Source organism: Tympanuchus pallidicinctus, unplaced genomic scaffold (genome assembly GCF_026119805.1).
Source record: "Tympanuchus pallidicinctus isolate F22 unplaced genomic scaffold, pur_lepc_1.0 scaffold1, whole genome shotgun sequence".
Lineage (NCBI taxonomy): Eukaryota > Metazoa > Chordata > Aves > Galliformes > Phasianidae > Tympanuchus > Tympanuchus pallidicinctus.
In genome coordinates this window covers 24394358-24417753 of record NW_026294618.1, presented here as the reverse complement: position 1 = coordinate 24417753, position 23396 = coordinate 24394358, and the positions used below count along the sequence as shown (strand labels likewise).

General features: G+C 35.9%; 1 protein-coding gene across 5 annotated transcripts in view; it reads left to right on the top strand.

Annotated features, from left to right (window-relative positions):
- Positions 1–23396, top strand: part of KHDRBS2 (KH RNA binding domain containing, signal transduction associated 2) — a 334761-nt gene that overhangs the window by 256720 nt on the left and 54645 nt on the right. For all 5 annotated transcript variants that reach the window (XR_008206779.1, XR_008206778.1, XR_008206780.1 and 2 more), the window contains exons 7-8: positions 8487–8569; positions 22174–22232. Coding sequence is in view for 1 of the 5 variants with exons in the window: in XM_052682944.1 (XP_052538904.1) it covers positions 8487–8569; positions 22174–22232 (142 nt within the window). In the remaining 4 variants the exon portion in view is untranslated. The remainder of the gene's footprint in view (positions 1–8486; positions 8570–22173; positions 22233–23396) is intronic.

Here is a 23396-nt window from a genome sequence, read left to right as displayed (position 1 = left end):
TAAGTGAAACGGTTCTTACTGTTTTTCATCCTTGTATCTAGCTAAAGTCTGGGATCTTGATGCATCCCTTATTGCTGCATGACAATCAGAATCCAGAAATGTGCTAGAAGTAATTATAGAATCTTGCTTCTCTGTTTAATACAGGTTTTTTTACTGCAATTCATATCTGCATTGCGTTGATCACCTTTAAAAATTCAGCAAATTTGGACTGTTATATATCACAGGATCTTGCTGAATAAGTTGAGTGCCTTGCTACGAGATCTGTCTTTGGATTTTGAGGGTTTAATTCAGGCAAGTCTTCTATCCCATTATTCCACTCATCCCAGCAACCACTCCTGTTAGAAGACTCACTTTTGGTGTCTACTTGCAATGTTTTTCACTGTTCCTGCAGTACAGACTAAGATGACTGCTTACCTCTTCCAGCACATTTTTTTGCTGCACCCAGGAAAATGGAAGGGATGTATGGAGATAGGGATCTGTATAAGGTCTTGATGATGGTTTGGAGTCTCTGGCTTGTTGCTGTGTTATCTGTTGCGTTGTCTGTGTCAAAATTGCATTTGACTTTGAATCATTATGTATAAATTATTTTTAATACAAACTGGAAGAATGTAAACACAGATGTAGGAGAATACTGATCTAGGAGGATGCATCTCACTTTCACAGTAAGAAATACTTAGTAGTATGGGATACAGTTTGCAGAGATGATCCTGGTGTCAGGACTATTAGGTTGTCAGGCAGTCTCCCAGGAGAAATGGTGGAATCCCTACTGTTGACAATACTTGGAATTTGATTAGAGAAAACACTAGAAAATGTACTGAAAGAAGCAGTCATATTTTACAGGAGCTCCTAATAGATCTGTTCTTTTTCATCCCTGGTTTCTCTAATTGCCTGCTAAAACTTGAGAGTGTAACAATTTAAAGACTACCTCTAAGTACCTCAATAAATATTAAACACATTTTACTGTTGTGCTCATTTTTATATTCACAAATGAGAAATCCCATCACATTCTACACTTGTCTTTAATTAACTTGACCTATCTGCAGTAATTTCTGTATGAGATTGTTCTAGTGAAGTTCATTCTTCCTACATATCTTTTAAAATCACAAAGAGAATTCTACAGTACCCCTAATCCTTGTGTTCTACACAGCATGCTAAAATGTTTCCTAGTCATTCACCGACAATCTCTGTTGCAAGATGAAATATGACAGTTAACATTCAGTGAGTTAACATTCACCTTCTTCTTTAATCCTGTACAGTACACAAGAACAATAATAATTTCCAGGAATGCTTTCATTCAAATGCGATTAGCAGCGCTGCAGACACTGCTGCAAGCATTGCAAGCAGTACTTGAGAGTTTAATCACTGTCATAAGCAGAAATATATGGAGTTCCTCTTTTTTGAAATGAAATATCAACTTACTGTATTGTTTTGCTTTTACTAGATTATTTTTTGAAACTTCTCAAATCTGCCTATATTTCTTTAAATAGTTTTCACTGTGTCACCCCTTTAAAATGTAAGCTTACTTTAAAAAAAGTTCTAAATGTACAGATTAATGAGACATGCTATTCAGGTTGCAAATTCATGGCAGGTATCATGGAACTGATGAAATCATATTTAGCCCTATGCCTCAAAACAGTGCCAAATAAGAACTGTCACGGTTACATCTCCCAACTACTGTTTTGCCCTCTTTTACGGGATAAGAAAAAAAACTTCTTTTAAGATAAAAATAACTTCTCTGATACTTTATGCAATAGAACACTTTCACATATTAAGTATTGTTAATGGGTCTGGATGACTTGAATTATCCCTGGGTGAAGATGTTTTATTGTTATGTATTACTAATTCATGGAATTCTTATTGGTTAAATATATGAATCAAAACAAATACTATTCCACATGGAGTTAATCTATTTATTTTCTTCAAACAGGAAATATAAGAGATATGTTTTTGTTTACCTTTATTGTTTGTTTCAATGCTGCACCAAAAAGGAGGAGATCTCCTAGTTGTTAATCATGGTGACTCCGAGAAAGTCTTTTCCTGGGGGAATTCTGTAAATTCAGACATTAGCAGTTGATAGAGATATTTACTAGTATGCATTATCTTGCATTTGATCAAGTTATATTTAATCTGCCTACTTCCAGCATCAATAATACATTGGAGTGAAATTTGATTTAAAATTAAATTTAATTCAGGGTCTTGTAAAGCACCTACCATAGCATTTCTGTTCTGAGCTAGTTTCTCAAATACTTGCATATTTGCAACTCTGAGAGTGAAAATCCTGTGGTCTGGTTTTTAAGGGCTGGAAATGTCATTTGCTGCATTATTAGAAAGCTGATTTAAGATTGAACCAGTGCTCTTTTAAGGCACTGTGGCTAGCATGTTAAACGATTATGAAACACGTTAAGCTGTCAATTGTTTGCTCAGCTCAAGTAGAAGAGTTGTCTGTCTTCAATAGGTGCTTTTCTCTACTAAACAAGAAACCCTCCTGCTCCATGGACAGATTTTATATCAATTCAGTCTTATTATACAACTCTTGTAAGGAAGCATCAGCATCTGTTGGTTCTTTATTTTATTTATGTGAAGTTTTGCAAGTGGAAGTATTAGGTATGATTAAGAAATGAAAGCCAACCACAGTTTAGTACAGACCATCCTTCCTTGGCAGCTGGAGACAGCTTTCTCCTACATTCATTTCACTTCACAGGTAAAATAAATCTTTCATTTAAGTGTCATTTATGTGATATATTGTCAACAATGCATCTTGCTATGTAATTTATTGTCACTGAAGTACTATGTAAAGCAGTACAAGTTATCAATAAAAGTAACAATTAAAAAATCCTTCCTTCAGGGATCTCAATCTCAGACAAGTGTGAAAATGCAGCTTGTCACAACAACACAAAGAAAATACTTCTGACTATTTTTCACCTCCGCTTGCTGCTTTATACTAAAATAAGTCATTTTATTGAAATTGGAAGAAAGGGTGTTTTTATGAACTATTTGTCTGCTATGGGAACTCGGTAAAGGATAGACTCTGAGGTTAGAATTCTGTTCAATAAGGAGATCAGTATGGGGGGGAAAAAGCCACAACTAAAATGGGAGAGGGAAAGATTTTAGTGTTTGTGGAAGAAAAAGAGACAGGATGGGGAAAGTGCAATAAGCTAAACTGTGGTTAGTGGCAGCAGGTTATACACAGCTTTTATATATTAGTGAGAAGTTTTAATGTGACTCCATGAGCACATCAGAGTTAACAAATGGATTTGAAGAAGCAATAGTATTAGCCTGATGAAAGTGATGGTGTAGTATAATTTGCTGCTGCAATTACTATATGCTATGGTAAATACAGAAGGAAGCAGAGAAGTGATGTTTTTATTAGATTTATTTTTTCATTCAATTCTGATTTTCTAATATACAAAAAATATTTAAAATAATATTCACTTATTTTGTATTTATTTGAAAAAGTACAAAAAAAATTTTTTTTAAATGAAACCTACATTTTGGAGCACATACAGCAATCTATTGAGACGTCTGGGATTCTGTTTTACTCTAGTTGCTTTGGCACCACAGTTGTTTTTTGACTTTCGTGGTCGCTGTCCTATTTCCACCTGAAATAGAATCAGTTTTAGAATTTACGGGCAGTAAACTTGTTTGGTTTGATTGCTTTAATTGCCAAAATTGTTCAACATCAGGTTTATTTAAACTATTGAAGTATGGGGATATGAATAGCTCACCTATGAACAGCTCATCTAAGTTCATTGCTTTGAATTCGCCAAATCTCTGTGACTGTGATTATACTAAATATCAATGATAAATCCATGGCTGTGTGAAAGATGTTCACCTATATATATATATATACATATATATATACATATATATATATACATATATATATACATATATATATACATATATATACATATATATACATATATATATATACATATATATACATATATATATATACATATATATATATACATATATATATATATACATAAATATATTCCACCATCCAGTTATAAAGACATTTCCTATTACTGGTATATGCTAAATAAAACTGATTTCAACAAGAGGCCTAAAATCTTGAGATCAGCTCTTTGCTGCTGGACAGCAGATTTATCCTGGGCACTGTAGACTGTTGTTCCTGTATATCATTTATGAAATTCATAATATAGAGCTTTGTTTTTGTTGGTTCACATTTAAAGAGCTAATCAACTTCTTCTGAAGTAGATATCAAAAGCATGGGGGATGAATTATCCTCTAAAAATGTTTTATTTCTCCCCTTGGATTATAAAGGGAATCAACTACTGCCTAGAAGGCACATGGCTACCTTATAGACATCTGAGGTAAGGTGGTATGGATATGTGAAAGAATTATGTCATGGCCCAGCCACACAAAAAAAAAAAAAAAAAAGGGAGAGAAGAAATGTTTATAGATTTATGGAAGCAAGTAGGAGGAAAGAGTGTTAACTATTTGAAGGCCATTTACTGAATAAAGGCCACTTATTTTACACGGAGTTGCAATTAGAAGTGAATTTTTATATATTTACCATTTATGAAGTAGAGTATTAATGTTTGTGTCCATTATTACTTTTTGGGGCTGCAGCTAATAAAAATGGCTGTCTTGTCTCTCTAGTTTGCGGATTTTTTTCCCATGTTCACATATTTACTTTGACTTACTGTTTTTTTTCTGAGGTATATTTCATAAAAAACAGAGTTTGGTTTCTCTTCTAGAAAAATAAAATCTGTTAGTTTTCGTGCAGTGTATTTTATCATATATTTCCAAGGTGACTGAATTTAAAATACTGTGAGTGAGGCAGTTTTCATTATAAATATGTGACTTGCTTTTCTTCTTGGTTTCTGGTCTAGTATTAAATGTGGAGGTTGGTGGCCCTCCATGTGGCAGGGGGTTGGAGATTCATGATCCTTGAGGTCCCTTCCAACTCTGGGCATTCTGTGATTCTGTTTCTGAGAGATGAAAACTACGATTTTTTCAGAGCATGCTGTGAAAATCCTATTTTGTAAGGCTTTTCAGAGAAGAAGTGATTTAAACAATGCATTTGAGTGTGAGCTGTTATTGTTTAACATAGGGTTTTAACATTTAATAGAAAACTCAGATTTAAAGAGAAAGCATTGTTTTTGTTGTCTCTGTTATTCTTTATTTGTATTTTTAATATCTGTATCAGCATCTGAAGCTTGGAGATTTGAGTAAACCTGAATTTTTAAAAAAATCTTTCCTAAATATATCTTGGATGTTGAGTCAAATTGATACTTAGCTGTTCCTGAGTATGCCCCATCCTAGGAAGTATTTTAAGATCAGGTTGGATGGGTCTCTCAGCAACCTGATCTAGCTGCAGATGTCCACATTCATTGCAGGGGAGTGGGACTAGATGAGCTTTAAGGGTCCCTTCCAACTCAAGCAAATCTATTTTATGATTATACATATGTTTCTTCCTCCTTTTCAAGATGTTCTGCTGTAAGACTAGAGCAAATCCTAGTTGCTGAAAGATGGAACCTGGGTGTCTCGTCTCTCAAACTGTGTATGAAAGAAATACTTTCAAACATTAAAGCTTAAAGTGCTTGGAAGTTGAAGGTTAAACAGAAGAAAAATGCTCAACTAGTTTGAGGCACTTTAGGGATGTGAAAAAAGGTGTTCTGCATCTTGGTTCTAGATGCCTAAGGCTACCTTAGAACAAGGGTTTCTGGGTGATGCAGCACATTAAACTGAAACAAATGCTAATAAATAGTTCGCCAATAGTATTACAAGATAATTGTCTTACAGAATTACACAAATAATAGAATGTTGTCTGGAAAATACTTTATCAAAGAAACATGCTTTTTACAATTTCCTTGTTTTTCAACCATTTCACTTGAAACATTTGCGCTATATTGACCTACTGAGCCCTTCAGGAGGCTGTTAAAATCTGTTACAATAGTTCTCTGCCCTGCTGGTGCTAAAAGTTGATCCTCCTCAGGCATCAAGGCGCTCAGGGAGCTAATTTGTAATTCTTGCCTTTCCTTTTCTCTTATAACTTGGGTAAGCATGCTGAAATGTCATTCCTCTAGCTGTTATTCCACTTTGTATACAGACTTGCATCATTCTCATCTTTACAGTGGCTGGATTCTATTCAGAAGTACACTAGTCGATGTGACTAACATCTGTTTAGGATGGTTCATTATTGCTCTCAGCCTGTCCTCAAAAGCTGTATATTTAATCATACATATTTAATCCTGTATATTAAATCTTGTAGTATTCAATATACCACTGTAGCGTGCAGGAGTATGTGTCTAACTATATGGCTTTGGTATTAATTTACGCTAATGAAGGCCAAAAAAAATGATGTGCTTCCACTGCAATAGAAGATAATGAGGCTTGTGTGGACTTCAGAGTTTGGAAGAGGTTATTCCCCAATCTCCCTACTGTCTCACTCCATTTCCTGGTTTGTTTCACCCAGCAAGAAGACAGTGAATATAGTGCATTTCACTGATACAGTTCAGGTGCTCCCAAACAATTCATTAAATGAATTTTGAGCAAACTGTTGTACATATGATCTGTAATCACATGTATTCGAAGCATGCAGTGTATTAGCCTATGAGTAATCAGTATTTGGGAGTGTGGGGAGGGGGAGGTAGATAAGGGTAGGTAAGGGTAAATTAGATTGGGTAAGGCTACAGATTCTGGGGAAAGTATATAGGAGTAGGAAAGGTTATATGACCTGTGTCATCAGTGTGTGCATCACTGTTGGTGAACCACAGCTGGTGGTTCTCAGGCCAGCTGAGAGGAGCTCCCAAAGCTGTCTTCTAGCATACTTTTGTGTGTGAATTGGCATGATAAGCAAGGTGGGGGCAAACAGTTAGAAGGTATGCAAACTAAGATAAGCATGAGTATGAAAAACACGTGGCTGCAGATAAGCAGAGAAACTTCTGTTGGTTCCTTAAGACCTCATTTTCAGTTCCCAAAAACATGATGGATTGTGTATATAATAATCATCACATGATTTATGGCCTCCATGTTTCTGCCAAAGGCAGCACTTTCTCTTTTCATTGACAACTTCCAGTCGTAACTCAGGCTCTTGACATCTTGACATGAGCACTAGGCCACAAGTTGTTAGGCAAAGGCAAAGCAAGTGCAGTGACCGAGGCATAATTACAATCTTATCCAGCCTGCATGGCTAGAGACAGTTCTCATTATCAACTAGAAGATGTCTACCAGACCTGTACCTCATCACATTCTCCGGTCTTGCATGACCTTTCCCTTCTTCAGCTATGCTTGGGCCATGCTCCACATCAAACCAGGAGAATGTTTCCTTTCTGCAAGCTGATGTGAATGTCTTAGAGGTGGAATTACCATCTGCAGTGCTGTCCCTTTTTCTGTAATGGATGTTCTAGTGTAGCTCACTTGTAGAGTCATAGAATGTCATGGGTTGGAAGGGACCTTAAAGTCAAACTAGTTTCAGCTCCACTGCACTGGGCAGAGATGGCATCCACTACATCAGGCTATCCAGGGCCCCTTTCAAAACCTGGCCTTGATTGCCTCCAGAGATGGAGCATCCACAGCTTCTGTACAACCTGTGCCTCACAACCCTGGAGTAAAGCATTTCCTCGTAACACCTAAACTAAATCTTCTCTCATTTAGTTAAAAGCCATTCCCCTTTGTCCTGTCACTATTTAGGCATGTAAAAACTTGGTCTCCCTCCAGTTTATAAGCTCCCCTTAATTAGCAGAATGAATGAAGTATCAAACTAACATTGTACTTTTGTAGTTATGATAGTAAGCTGGAGTGGATATTTAGTGGGCTTCTATTATTTCACAGCTACCTCCCACTGTCCCTAACTAAACTTTGGATAGTTTGTTTAAAAAAAATCCTAATTGTCTTCTGCTATAAATATTAGTGTTTAGTTGGAGATTTTTAAGCCTCCTAATTCCTTTCGCACTTTACAAAATGGGAAAATTTTCTAGTTAACAAAAAGTGTCAGCTCCCAAAATTTGTATAGAAAAAGTGTTTCCATATATTATTTCTTGACTACTCTGTTGTTCCAATGTTGAATGAATGTAGTCTCAAGCAAATCAAAAATCATCCCTAGAATATCTCCTTTTTACTCTGTTATTATATCGTACGGTCAGTATATTTGTCCTGCCATTTGTTCATTTCTCTTATAGGTATTTATGCAACCATTTATATAACCAATTGCTGGAAAATGATTGTTTTCATTATCATTCATCAGCGAGCTAAATAGATCCTGCTGAAGCACTGTGGTTTGGACAATACACTGCAGTTTGTCAATGAATAAACTTCATTCTTAGATGAGTAATTGGTTTCTTTATGCTTGCACCGTGTAAGTTGTTCTTCACAATTCCTGTCAGGAAGCTGCATGTTCTACATAATACTAGACAAATATAGCATGTATATGCTGATACAGGTTACTCTTACAGCTTGATAATATTTGTTGATTTAACACTGTTCTAAGGTTTGGTGTTTTGTTTTTCCCTTAGGGATATGATGATGGATATGGGGGTGAATATGATGATCCAAGCTATGAGACGTATGATAACAGTTATGCCACCCAAACACAAAGGTAAGCATTTGTACTTTTTTCATTAATTTTTCAAATAAAGACACATCTTTTCTCTTGGGTTTTTATGTAAATGTCCTGCTTTATTTTTCCACATTAAATTCTTCAGTAGCTCACAGTACTTTGAGTAACTATCAAATAATAATAATACTGTTCAGAGTTAATAAACAGAATAATTCAGATGAAGTAGAAATACAGACAGCTCGACTTTTTTAAATGTTGCAACTTAGGAGTATTTGTTTTTGTTTTAAAAAAGCAAGTGACTACACTGTTTTACTATCTGATGTCATTCTGTTTTCATTGGTGCATTTTATTTTATTTTTAGTAGTGCAAAGTTGTCAAAAGCTTCTCATATTTAATGTTTTTACAAAATTTTTAGCAAAGCAAGAAAGAAATTGTTTAAAAAAGTACGTCAAGGTAAACTATGGAATGGAATCATGTGCCTGAAGTAGTGGTAAAGCTATCTGCTTCCAGCCATTAACTTTCTCAGCAGCTTGCAGAACTGATAAAGGCAGCAAAGTTTAAAAATCCTGTTTTATGTCCCTTCCCTGTGAGGTAATGGAAGAATCATGTTCATAACACTTATGATTTGTATCACTAAAAAGAGGCAATAAATGTGATCACTCTTTATGTGCACATACACCACACGCAGAGTTGGCTGTGTTTATCAGATGTGAATGACATTCTTTCCATGAGGTGAGGGATAAAATAGTGTTTCAATCAATTATTCAGAAAATGCACTTATTAGTCATTAAGAATGTGTGTTAGATTGTGGAAAGGCGAATGAAATTCTGAAAGAAAAATATATGTATTTTGAGTTCATTTGCGACTCACTGGATGAGAAAGTCATTATTATATAGAGAGTTCTACCCTTTTTTTTTTTTTTTGGGAGGGGGGGGGCGGCATGGTTTTATTGAACATTTTGCTGGTGAAAATACCCGTAAGAATTAAGTTCTGCTCTAAAACTGCTGTAGTGAGTGGCATTTGAGATGGCAGAAAAAACTTTGTAAGTATTTTTACAACCAGTGAACATATTTAAAAGGACTTGTCACACCTGAATGTGAACACCTTCAATGATACTTTGACAACATACTTTTAAGTAATCATGCGTTACTAGCTGCACCTGTCATGTCATTGAGTAGGTAGATATTCTTGTTGTCAGATGTACTTAAATTTTTTCAAAAGAATTCAGCCTTTTGCTGTGATAGTGTATTGTCACAGGAAATAGAACTTATTGTGATAATTTGACTCAAAACAAAAGTTTTACAGAATCAAATAATTTGGCAAATTAAACAGCCATTATGTTAAATAGTCAGGTATGTTCACTATTAATGTGAGCTACAACAAAGATACCTACTCTACTACAAAAGGTCAAATAAAAAATTTCCTTTTGTAATACATGGCAGGATACACAGTCATAGTCATCCATGTTGAGTGTCACTGAAGGCCTTATGAAGTCTTTTGATTTCACTTGGGGATTAACATGCTGCTCAGATTTCAAATATGTAAAGAACAAATGGACCATTGGGTACACAGTATAGATTTCTGTACCTCATTGGTCATTCATCCAACCTCACAGAAATAATGAGCTGAAATAGTGTAATATAACTGTATGCATGAATAATGGGTCAAAAATATTTGTTTTGCTTTAAATACCAAAAAAGTTTTCCTCCAATCTTTGATCATGTTTTTAATAAATCTGATTATAGGAGCAACACATATCACACATACACCTAACAAGAAAGATAATTTGTACCACTTCAGAGTGCTTATTCATCTCATCCACTGTGTGATTTACTGGGGAAAAAAATCTTGTAGAAAATCTGTGCTCAGAGAAAAAAAAAAAATCATTACTGCCCTCTGCAGGGATTGACTGAAATTTTGAAGCATGACACCAAAAATAATTGAAGTCAGTGGATTAATGCATAACTCCAAGATTCCTGCTCCTGTTAAGGACAGAGTTTCCACTTGTTTTTTATGGCTCATTAAGGAATCAATATGGAAATACTTAGAGTAGGTCCAAACTCTTCTCTGACTATCAGCCTCACCAAGCGCATTGACCAAAGCTTACTCTCGTTGACACTTCAAACTAAAGAATGTATCACTGAGAAGAAATGAACACTGACTTCTGGGTGATTTAGAGCAGAGTGGATGGTAACTTTTTCCCCTATGCTCTCAATGCACTGTGTGAAAATACTGTTTGGATAGCCTGCTACTGCCATGACCGCAACCTGTGCCTCATGTCTACTTCCTATTTTCTCACCAGAGACTATCTGCCCGCACATATACTTCTTCTGAGGGCTCTCGGTCTTTCTTTGCTCAAGAGGCATGATTTAGACTTTTTATATAGGTTTTGCCAAAAGCAGAGAAAATGATCATGACGTTGGCATACACCACTGTGCTATTAGATAGAATCATGTAGCAGGAGCACCAAAAACACTCAGCACCCAGACCATCTATATGCAAGTCAGCATAAACACTGTTCTTTTGTATAGTTCTTTTGTATATGGTGATCTGTACTGAATGTCAGAGATGAAGTTGCAGGCCCAGCAATAAATTTTGTATAAGCTCTTCTCTAATGAACTCTACCACTGCCACTCTTCTAGACAGAGAATTCTGACCTCCATAACAGTTCTCTGATTTTTAGACTGATAATAGGAGTATGAGGTCATTGTGAAAGAGACCGTGATAGAATGTTGATATCAGACTGGAGTGAAACCTACAATAAGTCTGTATGGCTGAGAGAGCTAAAACATTCCTCAAGAGACCATTGAAATGGACACAAAAGCAACTTGAAGAAAAAAGTAGGATCGTAGCTATGGTATCACCTGTCCCTTGAAAAGAAATACAGATCATAAGAAATACAGTTATTTCTATGGCATACATTGCATGAGGAATGTCTTGTTTTAACTAACAGACTCTGTATATCTAAAGCCACCTTTTTTTCCTCCTCATCTTCCTGTCCCATAGTGGCTTCCCAAATGTGTCTATAATTATTATTTAAAATTCCATAAAAGACTAGAGGTTTCGCAAGAACATTTAGAAGCCTTGCTACTTTTAAAACTGTGTTTATGTTGATGCAAAGATACAGACTTAAAGGTAATTGGAATGAAAGTGTTATCTGACACCAAATGAACATGGAAACAATCATTTCGGTGGGTGGGAGAGGACATCAGCTTTAATAAACTTTCCATAGGGAACGTTTTTATAGCAGTTTGAGTTAGTTAGCATTAGAACATCTCTTTCCCTTCCTTTCCATTCAGTTTGAGACGGATTTCAGTGATAAGACCTGCCCATATATACCAAGCTTCTGAACTTCTAGTATAACAATTTTAGTTAGAAGTATGAAACTTAGACATACTAATCAGATGTAAAATCTCTGAGTATGATGACCATCCCTGTTTTGCCTGTTAACCTGTGTCAGTAGTGAAGAGCAGATTATAGGTAAGGGAAAGAATTAGCCTGCTATTCTCAAATAACAGCGCCTCAGCAACTGGATAATATCCAACTGAATTTGCCCTTCCTCTTGCTTGATACTTGGAAACTTGTAAAGAGTGCATTCTGTCTGTGCAACAGAATTCTGGTATGTACTCTTACTGAACAGGTTTTAGCTAGACTCAGTTGTCACCAATGGGATGGCTTGACTTTGACCATCACCTGCCCAGTATTCATTGCTAAGATAAATGTTCTTCTGCAGGCTTCTAAAGATATGCTGCTTCCTCACCTTTTCATTCTTAGTAGCAGCATAGCACACCGATGTCTTCAATGATTACTTATCTTCAAACATGTTGGAATATATAATGGCAACAGTCCTTTTCCATTCTCACAGAAAAACTGATTGAAAGAGAGAAATAGAATTTTTATAGGGCTAAAGGCAAACTCATAAAAGAAAACTTAAAATGATAAATCCAAAATGGGAAAAATATTACTTTCCAAGTCAACTGTAGCACAGAAGATGTTAAGAGTATTCTGTTAATTTTCAAAATACAGTGCATTTTTGATTTTCTAAACAGGAACTTACAAGTCTGTTGAGCCAACACCACTATCCATGATCCACAGGTGGAGAACAATAGATCACCAGGAAAAAATGATCAAATGTTTTGTGAGATCTTCAAGATCTAACTTTTTGGTTAAAGTCTGATAGGGCATCAGACCGTTCTGTGTGCAAATTGTGGCCAAATTCCTCAGCCAAGACCAGAATGATTTTGCAGAAGGGAATCAGTTGCTCATGAATCGGAGCCACCTTCTGATAACACATCTCCAGTGACCTTTGTGTCTCTATTAGCATCATCAGTTTTGTTTCATATGTACCATGTCTCACAGCTAAAAGAGATAGAGGGGAACTCTGGAACTGACTGGCCAGTCAAAAGATGAACCAAAAAGGGTATATTTTATTTAATATTTTATTTAATATGTACATAATCTGTCCATTATATAAAGTGTGAACAGTTGTGCCTGTAAGGGAAAAGAAAGGAATTAACACTTGTCCTCTGAAGCTTAAAATTTGAATTTGATTTAATTTCCCTTTTCCGCATAGTCTGGCTTGAACACTTAGATATCAGGTCATTTTTTTTTTTTTTAGTGACCAAGTAGTTTGGATATTGGCTAAGGCTTCCTGGTCTGGCTGGTTGGCTTGCTTTTCTGATTTTTGTTCTGTCTGGTTTTTGTTTAAAATGATAGTTCTGGTGTAAAATGAGTTGCTGTGTGAGTACTTTATAAAGAAAGAAGTGTCTATGACTTCCATCCTAAGCAAAAAAAAAAAAAAAAAATTAGAAAATCTGTAACGTAAGTAGAATAAGTAATTCAGTGTTGAAAGACAGATGGAAACAGTGCAAACCATTGCTGACTTACAAACCAACCCCAATGTTACATGGGATTTTTCATAACTTATCTTCATCTGTGTTGTATGCTGCAAGATGACATATATAAGGGGCGCTTCTCTTACCTTCCTGGACCCAGCCTCACTGATGATAGCACTCCAGTTTTAAGGCATTGAAATAATTCTTGACAAAATATTTACTGTTAATATGATAATATAGGCATAAATCCTCTAGACACGTGTTCCATGCTGGCATACAGATCATTCTGGGGCTATGACTTGGTTTTAGCCTGTCAACTGCACAATGCAAACTCAGATGCTAAGCAAAAAGGAAAAAAAAGAAAATGATGTAGAAATGCCGTTTCTGAAGTTTATGATATTACAGACTTAAGTCTTAAAATGTTGCTATTATGTCTGAAATCAATTCTATTTTTTTTTACTTGATCTGGAGTCTTATACACATTGTTAGATAAATTCCAATACAAATTTATCCTAAAGGATTGAAGAAGAAGAAAGGAAAAGTATGCATCATGTAATTTCAGATTTGCAAGCATAGCTTTCATTTAACTGAATTTTATCTAATTCAAAAGATACAGTTATCTGTGGTTGATCCCTATAACAGCGCTGTCATGTGGACTTCTGTTTCTCAATGCTAATAACAAAAATATAATGAAAAAAATGTTTTAGGACATAGATCCTGCCAAGTCTGTTTAGCTATGTCAGATAGTTGCAATCAACATACCACTAAAGCAGCATCTCAGTGACTGTATATTCATAGCAATTACCTACCAATTCAACCTGTAGCAGGCTGTGCAATTCTGATTCTCATTCTTATAATGACATGGACTTACTGAAAATTTCAAGAGCGCATTCAGCCTCCATGGCTGAATATACCACAAGTTATTGACTTTGAAAAGAAACTTTCCTGGCTATTCTTGTTTCTATTATTAAATTTATGAAATCTACTATACAGATTATGTTTATAGTTCCCTTTTCTGCACTGTGGGTTGCTAGTAGGGACCTGATATTCCTTGATCTGATAGTCAGATATATAACATGGACCACAGTTCAGCCCTTGTCACTTATGTGGCTTAAGATGCAGTCATTTCACTCTGAGACATGCTCAGAGTCAGAGCTCATCATGCTGCAAAATGACTTAGGAAGTAAAGCAAAGAATATTTTATCCAGCTAAATTTTCAGGAATTATTTACATCTGCAGAGTATATTGACCAGAGTGTATTGACCTGAGCTCTAAATCATCCTGTTTACTGTTGCTTGACCACAAGATATCAAGGCTTCATATGTATATCTAATTCCAAAGATCTCTTCTTCACAAGTACTGTGCTGCAGGCAAAATAACACTTTCAGACAAGTGAAATTCTGAAACCAGCCATACATAATTATGCTTGGCACACAAGTTATTTCATGGATCCTATCAAGCTCTCAGCTAGTTTTTGATTCAGCAAAAAATATAGTAACAATTCAGGATAAACATTAGGGAGAAAAAATAATAGTAAAACAGTTCTTGGGAATATCCCTCAGTGTACTTGTTAAAACCAGATTAGACAAATTTCAGTAAATTATATAAATAAATTTGTCTGCTTAGAGGCAGATGAAGTGATCTAGATGACATTCTGAGGTCATCTCTAGATTTCAAGATAAAAACACAGGCTAATCTAATTGGATCAGGAAGATGTTTTGTTAACTATAAAAAAAAGTACCCAATTTTCAAACTCCAGGTTGATTTGCTTGGCTTGTACCACTGATAGAAATACTTTTATGGACAATAAGGTAAATCTGATGTTTCAAACACTAAATACATAAAGAATTTATTCATAAAATACTGACTTCCATGTGTTTTGCATCCTGTTTTTAATTGTAGTAAGTAATATAAAGGCCTGATAATGGCCTTTCAATTTAAAAAGGGGGCTATAAACTGGAAGGGGACAGATGCTTTAGCAGGGTCTGTTGTGACAGGACATGGGGAAATATTTTCAAACTAGAAGAGGGGAGATTTAGACTGGATATAAGGAAAAAGCTTTTTACGGTAAATGTGATGAGGCGCTGGAACAGGTTGCCCAGAGAGGTGATGGGAGCGCCGTCCTTGGAGACATGCAAAGTCAGTCTGTCAGGAGTCTGAGCAACCTGGTCTAGCTGTAGGTGTCCTGTTCATTGCAAGGGAGTTGGATTAGATGACCTTCAAATGTCCCTTCTAACTCAAAAAATTCTGTGATTCTATAATTCCTTCAGGATATCTTAATAATGAAGATATCAGATCTTAAATTTTCACAGGAGCATTTTCATCAAGATATACAAATGTACATAAGCCAAAGACTATGATACATCTCTTAATGCAGTCCAGTGCAGCACTGGATGAATTTTCTGCATTAAACCTGTTTCCTTACTTTTGTTGCAAAGATGCAAGATTTGTTAGGGGAGAAAAATGTAAGATGCAAATGTATCACAAGAATGAAGAGATATTAATTTTGTCACTATGAAGGATCTGGCATACACGTGTGAGGTATAAACTACCTAAGGAGCTACTTGTAGCCAAACATTGCAGCTGACTCCTTACCACAATGCCACAATAGTTAGTACAAAACACACCACTAAACCTGTTTTGAGAGTCTTCTCTGACTTGTGTAGGCATGTAAGAGTAAATAAATCTTCCAAGGTTCTTCAGGGGTGAAGGTCTTACAACCTTCTGCTCTGAATGTGAGGGATGGATAGCAGTAGCCTCCAGATTGGTCATCTCTTTCCAATGTCACTGTTGTTTCTGTACCTATCCCTTGCAGATGCAGTGTAGTTCAGTGTTCTGTGCCTGTAGTTTCCAAATATCTCTGTTCCCCCCAACGGAATCCCCAGCTATAATGCTCTTGAAGGGTTTCCATCAAACTATGGAAGATCGACAGGTTCAGGATAAAAGTAAGATCTTTGGCTGTTTCGTTGACTATCAAAGTAATTGAAGTAAATATGGAAAAGTCTTAAGACAAAAGCTTACAGCTGCTTGAGAAATTCACAGTGATATTTTGCATTTGCCATTTTCTAATATCTTACTGCGGACTTTTAGTTGTCAGCTTTGTGTTATGGTAGTTGTCAGAAGAAAAATGTGGAGAGATGTCAATTATCTTCTTTGAAGATAGAATAATTTTTAATAAATGCTTAAATCAGTGATCATATAAACGTATTCAATCAATCAGTTCCACTTTTTTTGACAACCAACATTGTAAAAAGTTCCTTCAGACTGGAGAAAAATATCCACAGCTAATACAAACATTTTTGTCCTTATTTTAAAAGCGATGTTTAAGCAGGACTGTGAATAATTTATTTAGCATTACATGCATAAATCTTGTTTGGATATTTAATCATTTCTCCCTGTCTATCAAAGTATTCCTATACAGTGTAGAGATTCATAAATATAATTCAAATGGCAATAAGGTAGAGTTGTTACATTGGTTCTTTGTAAAATGTAATATTCTTTATTATTTTTTTTTACTGCTTGTGTTCTCTTAGTTTTTAAGCGGAATGTAAAGTATTTATACTTTGTCATATTTCATTTTGGCTTTGTGATTATATCCACCTGTTCATAAATAAAGATCTCCCTGTATTTTATTTCCAACTTCTTGAAATAAATCAAGCCAAGAAGCCTAGAATATGACATTTTATGTATCTTTACAGCAATCCACTTACGTCATTTATCATCAGAAACTGTTTTCAAATACCACTTCTCATTTACTTGATTCAATGAGCAAAATGGAAATTTAGTTGCTCTAAAGTAAAGTTTTTCCTCTAAAACTGGATAAGATTCCTAAAATTCCATATAATTCCCTTTGCAAATAGTGTGTCTACAGATGCTTTATGTTACATTTGGAAGTACTCAGCAGTAACTGGTGACTGGGAAAAAAAAAAGCAACATCAAATCCATTTTTAAGAAGGGTAAAAAGGATGAATGGAAACTGGTATGTAATCCAGTCCAGTCCATGTCCATCCAGTCCATGGATGTAATCTACCTAGATGTTAGTAAAGCTTTTGACTGTGTTTCCCACAGTATTCTGCAGAAGCTGGCAACCCAAGGCTTTGATAGGTGTACTCTGTACTGGGTAAAATCTGCCTGGAGGACTGGGCCCAGAGTGTGGTGGTGAATGGAATTAAATCTACCTGGTGACTGGTCACGAGTGGTGTTCCTCACCTATCAGTATTAGGGTTAGCCCTCTTTTATATCTCTATTGATGATCTGGACACAGAGTTGAGTGCACCCTCAGTAAGTTTGCAGATGGCACCATGTTGGAAGGAAGTGTCAATCTGCCTGAGGGTAGGAAGACCCTATAGAGGGGTCTGGATAGGCTGAGTTAATTGACTGAGGCCTATTGTGTGAGTTTTAACACAACCAAGTGGCAGGTCCTTCACTTTGGTCACAGCAATTCCCTGCATCAGGGGTTGGAGCAGTGTGGCCAGAAAGCTGCACAGAGAAAAAGGATCTTGAGGTGTTACTTGACAGCTGATCATGAACCAGCAGCATGCCCAGATGACCAAGATAGCCAACGGCATTCTGGCTTGTATCAGACATAGTGCAGTCAGCAAGACCGGGGAGGTGACCATACCTCTGTACTCAGCACTGATGAGGCCACACCTTCAGTGCTGCATTTCCTGACTACAAGAAAGACTTGGAAGCATGTCCAAAGAATGACAACAAAGCTGTGAAGGATCTAGAGCACAAGACTTACGAGGAGTAAGTGAGGGAACTGGGATTGTTTAGTCTGGAAAAAGGGATGCTCAGGGAAGACCTTATTGGTCTCTACAACTCTCTGAAAGTAGATTATAGTCAGGTGGGAGTCAGCCTCTTCTCCCAAGTAACAGTGATAGGATGAGAGGTAATGACTTAAAGTTGTACTCAGGGAGGTTCAGGTTGGATGTTATATTTCTTCTTAGGAAGGGTAGTATAGGAACAGGCTGCTCAGGAAAGTGGTGTAGTGACTGTCCCTACAGATGTTCAAGAACCATGTAGGTGCAGCACTGAGAGACATGGTTGGTGGGCATGGTGGTGATGGATTGATAGTTGGACTAGATGATCTTAGTGGTCTTTCTAACCTTTATTCTGTGATTCTGTTTGAATAGAAATCCTCATGTGTCTGTGTGGCTGTGGCAAATAAAAGGTGGATTAGTTTCTGTTTCAAACTTGACAAAAAGTTTGGAACCCAGTCATCTTGCATTCTGGAAGGCTCCATGCCCTTATCCTTTATAACTCTTCTGGATTAATTCTTTATTTTTTAATGGAGGGCTGCAGTAATATGAACTCAAATAGGAAAACACTGGAAGTAAATGAGACTTAGGTGACTTCAGGCATATGGTGAGCAACTGAATAAGCCTGGGAGTATTGTAATAAATGCATTCTTCTCTGTTAAAAATACAAATACTATCAAAATTTAGCTTTCAGAAAACAGGAGATTTTATACACTAAATTGTTCACCAAATTAATCCATTAGTTCCAAAGATCTACTTTGTAAAGTACCGTATGATTTAAGGCCCAATCCTGTAAGAAATTCCTTTATTCTAAATATTTCTTATCTTTCCTATACATTTAATGCTTAATTATACAGAACTGTTCCAGTAAGTCCCAGATCCCTAGAAATATGACTTCTTTATCCACACTTTTCTGCTACAAAATATTATGAAATACTGTTTTTAAAAAGTTGCAAATATTGCAGTTCATATGAATTCTTTCTCACCTGTCTTCCAAGAAGTGGCGTACTGCTTTGTGTAAACAATTCTTTTTCCATGAGCAACTGTGTAGTAAGTCCTGCTGACTGCCTCTCTTGTGTATGAGGGATAAGCATTGCAATTGCAATCTCATATGAAAAAAAAAACAAAACACAATAGTTTTAGATAGGATCCTGTTAGCATAGGAAGTAAGAATCTAATTGTAGCAGTTATCAGAATTTAATGTTGTAAACACTGCAGTTTGCTTAATAGAAATGATATAGAGACAGAAGGGGGTAATAGACAGTAAGAGACCAACAAATCATGCATTTATCTGAGGAAGTGAAAGAGTTTCTTAGTCTCATTTTATCAACACTTCAGTAATTGGTACATACAGAAGGTTACTAAAGTCTGTCTTGACATATCAAGTGGTCCATGTTTCAGAGTTCCAGTGTTAAAGTACAGTGCAATGCTTTAAAACTTTAGGAATAAAAACTGTGAAGTTGTTATGAGTTGATTGTTTATGGTTGATAAAATCTATTGCATCCGACTTTCAGGTGGGTGCTTGTACTTAAGTAAATTACGCTTCATGTTGCTTGAAAGTAATGAATGCTAATGATAGATAATGATGTCTTGTTTCTAATTAGCACTGCCAAGAGAACCTGAGGTTTCTAGAATTCATGATGATCACAGTTTCCAGGAACAGTCTGAGAATGTTAAAATTATATAAACAAGTTTATTTATGCTGAATTCATTTGCTGATTGTTTCCTTCCATAACTGAGCATAATGTAAATGATTATGTTTATCTGTATGTTAATAATCAAGAAAAAAACCTTACATATGGAGAAGCACATTCTATCATCTACTTTTTATAAACATTCATTGTTCATTTTTAATAAAAAAATACAGGGGAAAATGTTTACAAATAAATGCATGTAATAGATTATAGTTAATATTCAGAATGCTTTAAAATAAAGCAGACTAATGAATCAGGAGTCTGACTCACAAAATGTGACTTGAAATCAGATATTTCTTACTAAGGAATAGATTTGTCTCATTTATTTATTGTACAAAACTATCTTAGTATGAGTTAGCAAGGAATTTGACACACCATTTTGGCTTCATTCCATGGAAAGTATTATGCAAGGACATAAAGTTGGAGAACTTAGACATTGTGCTATGAGTTATGTGTTTTCATAAATATGTTAAGGATTGTGTTCATAAACATCAAAAATGCAGTACACAATAGATCACTCCAGTTACTTCCTTTCTACAGTTTCAATACAGCTTGTTTCTTACTTTAATGGTTTGTATTTAATATATTTAAGTTCCAAATGATCACTGTGTGGGATTTTATCTCACATTCTTCTTGTTTGTATGATTCAGTATTCTTTAATTAAAAAATAAAAATAAAAATAAAAAAAAATACAAAAACCATAATGTAACAAAGAAATTTTACCTACTCTTGCACGTGTAACTTTTTGCTGGATGTTATGGTGATGGTAAACACTGTAGGCCCTACTCAGTGACCAATGAAAACAGGTCTGCTGTTGCAGAACTGGATCCAAAATGCATTCATTTGAGAGCTGACCTTTGGATGCAGTCACTTTGTTTTGTAAAATATATCAGGAAGAAATATTAATATCTACTAACAGAAGATGAGTGTTCTGGGTTTCTTCTCCAGTAATGCTGTTTGCTATTCCAACACCCTTCTCTACATAGAAAAGCCTACAGCATTCCAAAATTCCATTGCTTAAATTGTATTACATGAGATTTTTCATGCTGCTTTCTACGAGAGCTAGGTGGTATGTCTTCTGTCTATTCTGAAAATTTCAAGCATTTTCTTAGACCTAATACTATGAGTTCTGTGGATATGATGAGATTTATCTCTGACACCACTAGTGCTGGTTCACACTTGGTTGTCCTGTACATTTTATCTAACTTGCTACTAGAATGATTGCAAAAAATGCTACAGAATGCTAGGTGTGTTCAAGAAATAAAAGATGTATTCTTCCTTTGCAAGGTTTTGGACTTGGGTTGAGGTAATCCTAGATATGTATATAAACAGAATGAAGAACTGCTTCAGAGTAGCCCTGGTGAGAAAGACTTAGGGATACTGGTTAATGAAAAACTTAACATGAGCAGCAACGTGCACTTGCAGCATGGAAGGCCAATGGTGTCCTGGGTTCCATCAGAAAAGGGGTGGCCAACGGGGCAAGGGAGATATTGTGTCTGAGATATTTATGTAAGTGCACTATATTTCTGTTTGGCTCCCTGCAGAAACAAAAAATACAGTATCATATCATGAACATTGCAGGTTTTCTGATCAGAGACTGATTCCTTTTGTGGTCTGCCCAATAGCCAAAAACAGATGTATTCTGTTCATGAATTTGGTGGCAGGTACCAAATATCGAATGCAAAGAAGAAATTATAATAACAGTCAAGCTACTTTGCGTCTGATTTTCTACTCCTTGAACCTCTCAATGTGTTTTATATTAGTATTGTGTAAAACTTTGCTTGGGTGTGATTGACTGCATAAGGAACGGCTGTGGAGAATCAGGCTTTTCTTGCCAACCAATAGAAACACACTTTCTTCAGAAGAAGAAAAACTGAAAAAAACTGTCAGTGCTCTCAGTAAAGATAAGTAGTTTACAGGTTCCGTATAACACAATTTAGTCTGTTTTGGGGAAAAAAACAAACTATGCTGAATTTGATACTTCATATATGTTTGGAAAAACAGGTAAATGAGATTTACATCTTTTCTGGCAGTATAACAGTTGCAAATAATAAAGTGGGTAGACATTTTTCAGACCTTATTTTTGCAAATAGAATTTCTGACCCTGTTTGTCATATCTCCTAGATTTACATATTTAGAGACAATTATGTTTTCTGCTTAACAGATAAGAAATGTGTTGTCATCTGTTATAGCCACTACTGTCACTAATACCTTTCTCTTTGCATTTTTTAAAGTTGTTATTATTCCTGAAAGTAGCAGGGCTACCATGTATTAAAATACTTTTCATTTTCTACACTCTGTTTGGGTTTGGTTACCCATGACAATAGTAATGTGACTGTCTGTATCTGTTACAGTGTGCCTGAATATTATGACTACGGTCACGGAACAAGTGAAGAGGCTTATGACAGCTACGGTAAGGTCTCTCCTGTCTTTAGCAAAAGTGTGAAATCCAAAGAAAAATCTGTCACTGGCAACTCAGAAATTTCTTCCACATACTTCTCTTTCTCTCTCTGCTTCTACGAAGGCCAAATCTAAATGGATTTGTGTGATATTAAAGTGAGTTTTGACTTACTGAAGTAGGACCAGAAAATTGGACAGATTTCTTTTGATCAAAATTACAAAGCAAATTAATCGCAGTCATAGATCAGCTTAAGCAGCAACAGTGAAGTTTCTTCTCAATGCCTGAATATATTTCAGTGTTAGGTTTCCGTCCGCTTGATGTGCCAGTAATCCTGTGTACCTATTACTGTCACGTGCATCACTTCAACCAGCAATTTTTGCAAGATTTTGAAATGTAGACATTCTCAAAGGGGAAGAAGAGGGTTCTGTACCCCCATGTTAACCCTCCCTGCACCAAGAGGCGGGGTCGTATCCTTGGGTGCATGAGGCAGCAGTGACAGAGGGAGCATTGTGGTCTTCACACCTCTACCTACTAAGTCTGTCTGAACTGCCATATGCCTTTTCCAAAGGGACTGAAGGCATGACACAAAAAGATAATATCACTCCAATGTGCCCATTTTCTAGATCGGTTTTCTTACATTAATGGTGGGTTTTGATGACTAACAATAATCTATTCCGCCTTTTACAATCAAATTGATTTCAGCACCTTTTAACATCAGATGACACAGTGAATTGTGTGGCATTTTCACTGAAATAAGAGAGCACTGCTGACTGTTGTCATCTTAGAGACTGACCCTGGAGCATTCAACGTAACTATCATGCTTGATTTACCGTTACTAATAAAGTACTGTAAGTTTACATAGTGTCTTCCAGAGCATTATGAAAATGAGAGATGCTAGAAATGGCACTGCAAGTAGACATTACATTAAGAGGTTACATAAGGTTTGCTGCTTGAAAAAATAATTTTATTCTTGCAGCTGTGGAATAAATTTCACCATAATATAAAGTCGCAGTTTCCTTTGTACTTGTACAGCAATCATAAGACATTCCTGAGATACTGTCAAAATGATTGCAATGCATAATCAGAAATAGCTCTTTTTTTTTTGTATAATCAGTATTTGTAATAGATTTGCATTACACAGTGTGCAGTCAAGCACATTTCCAGTGCTAAACAAGT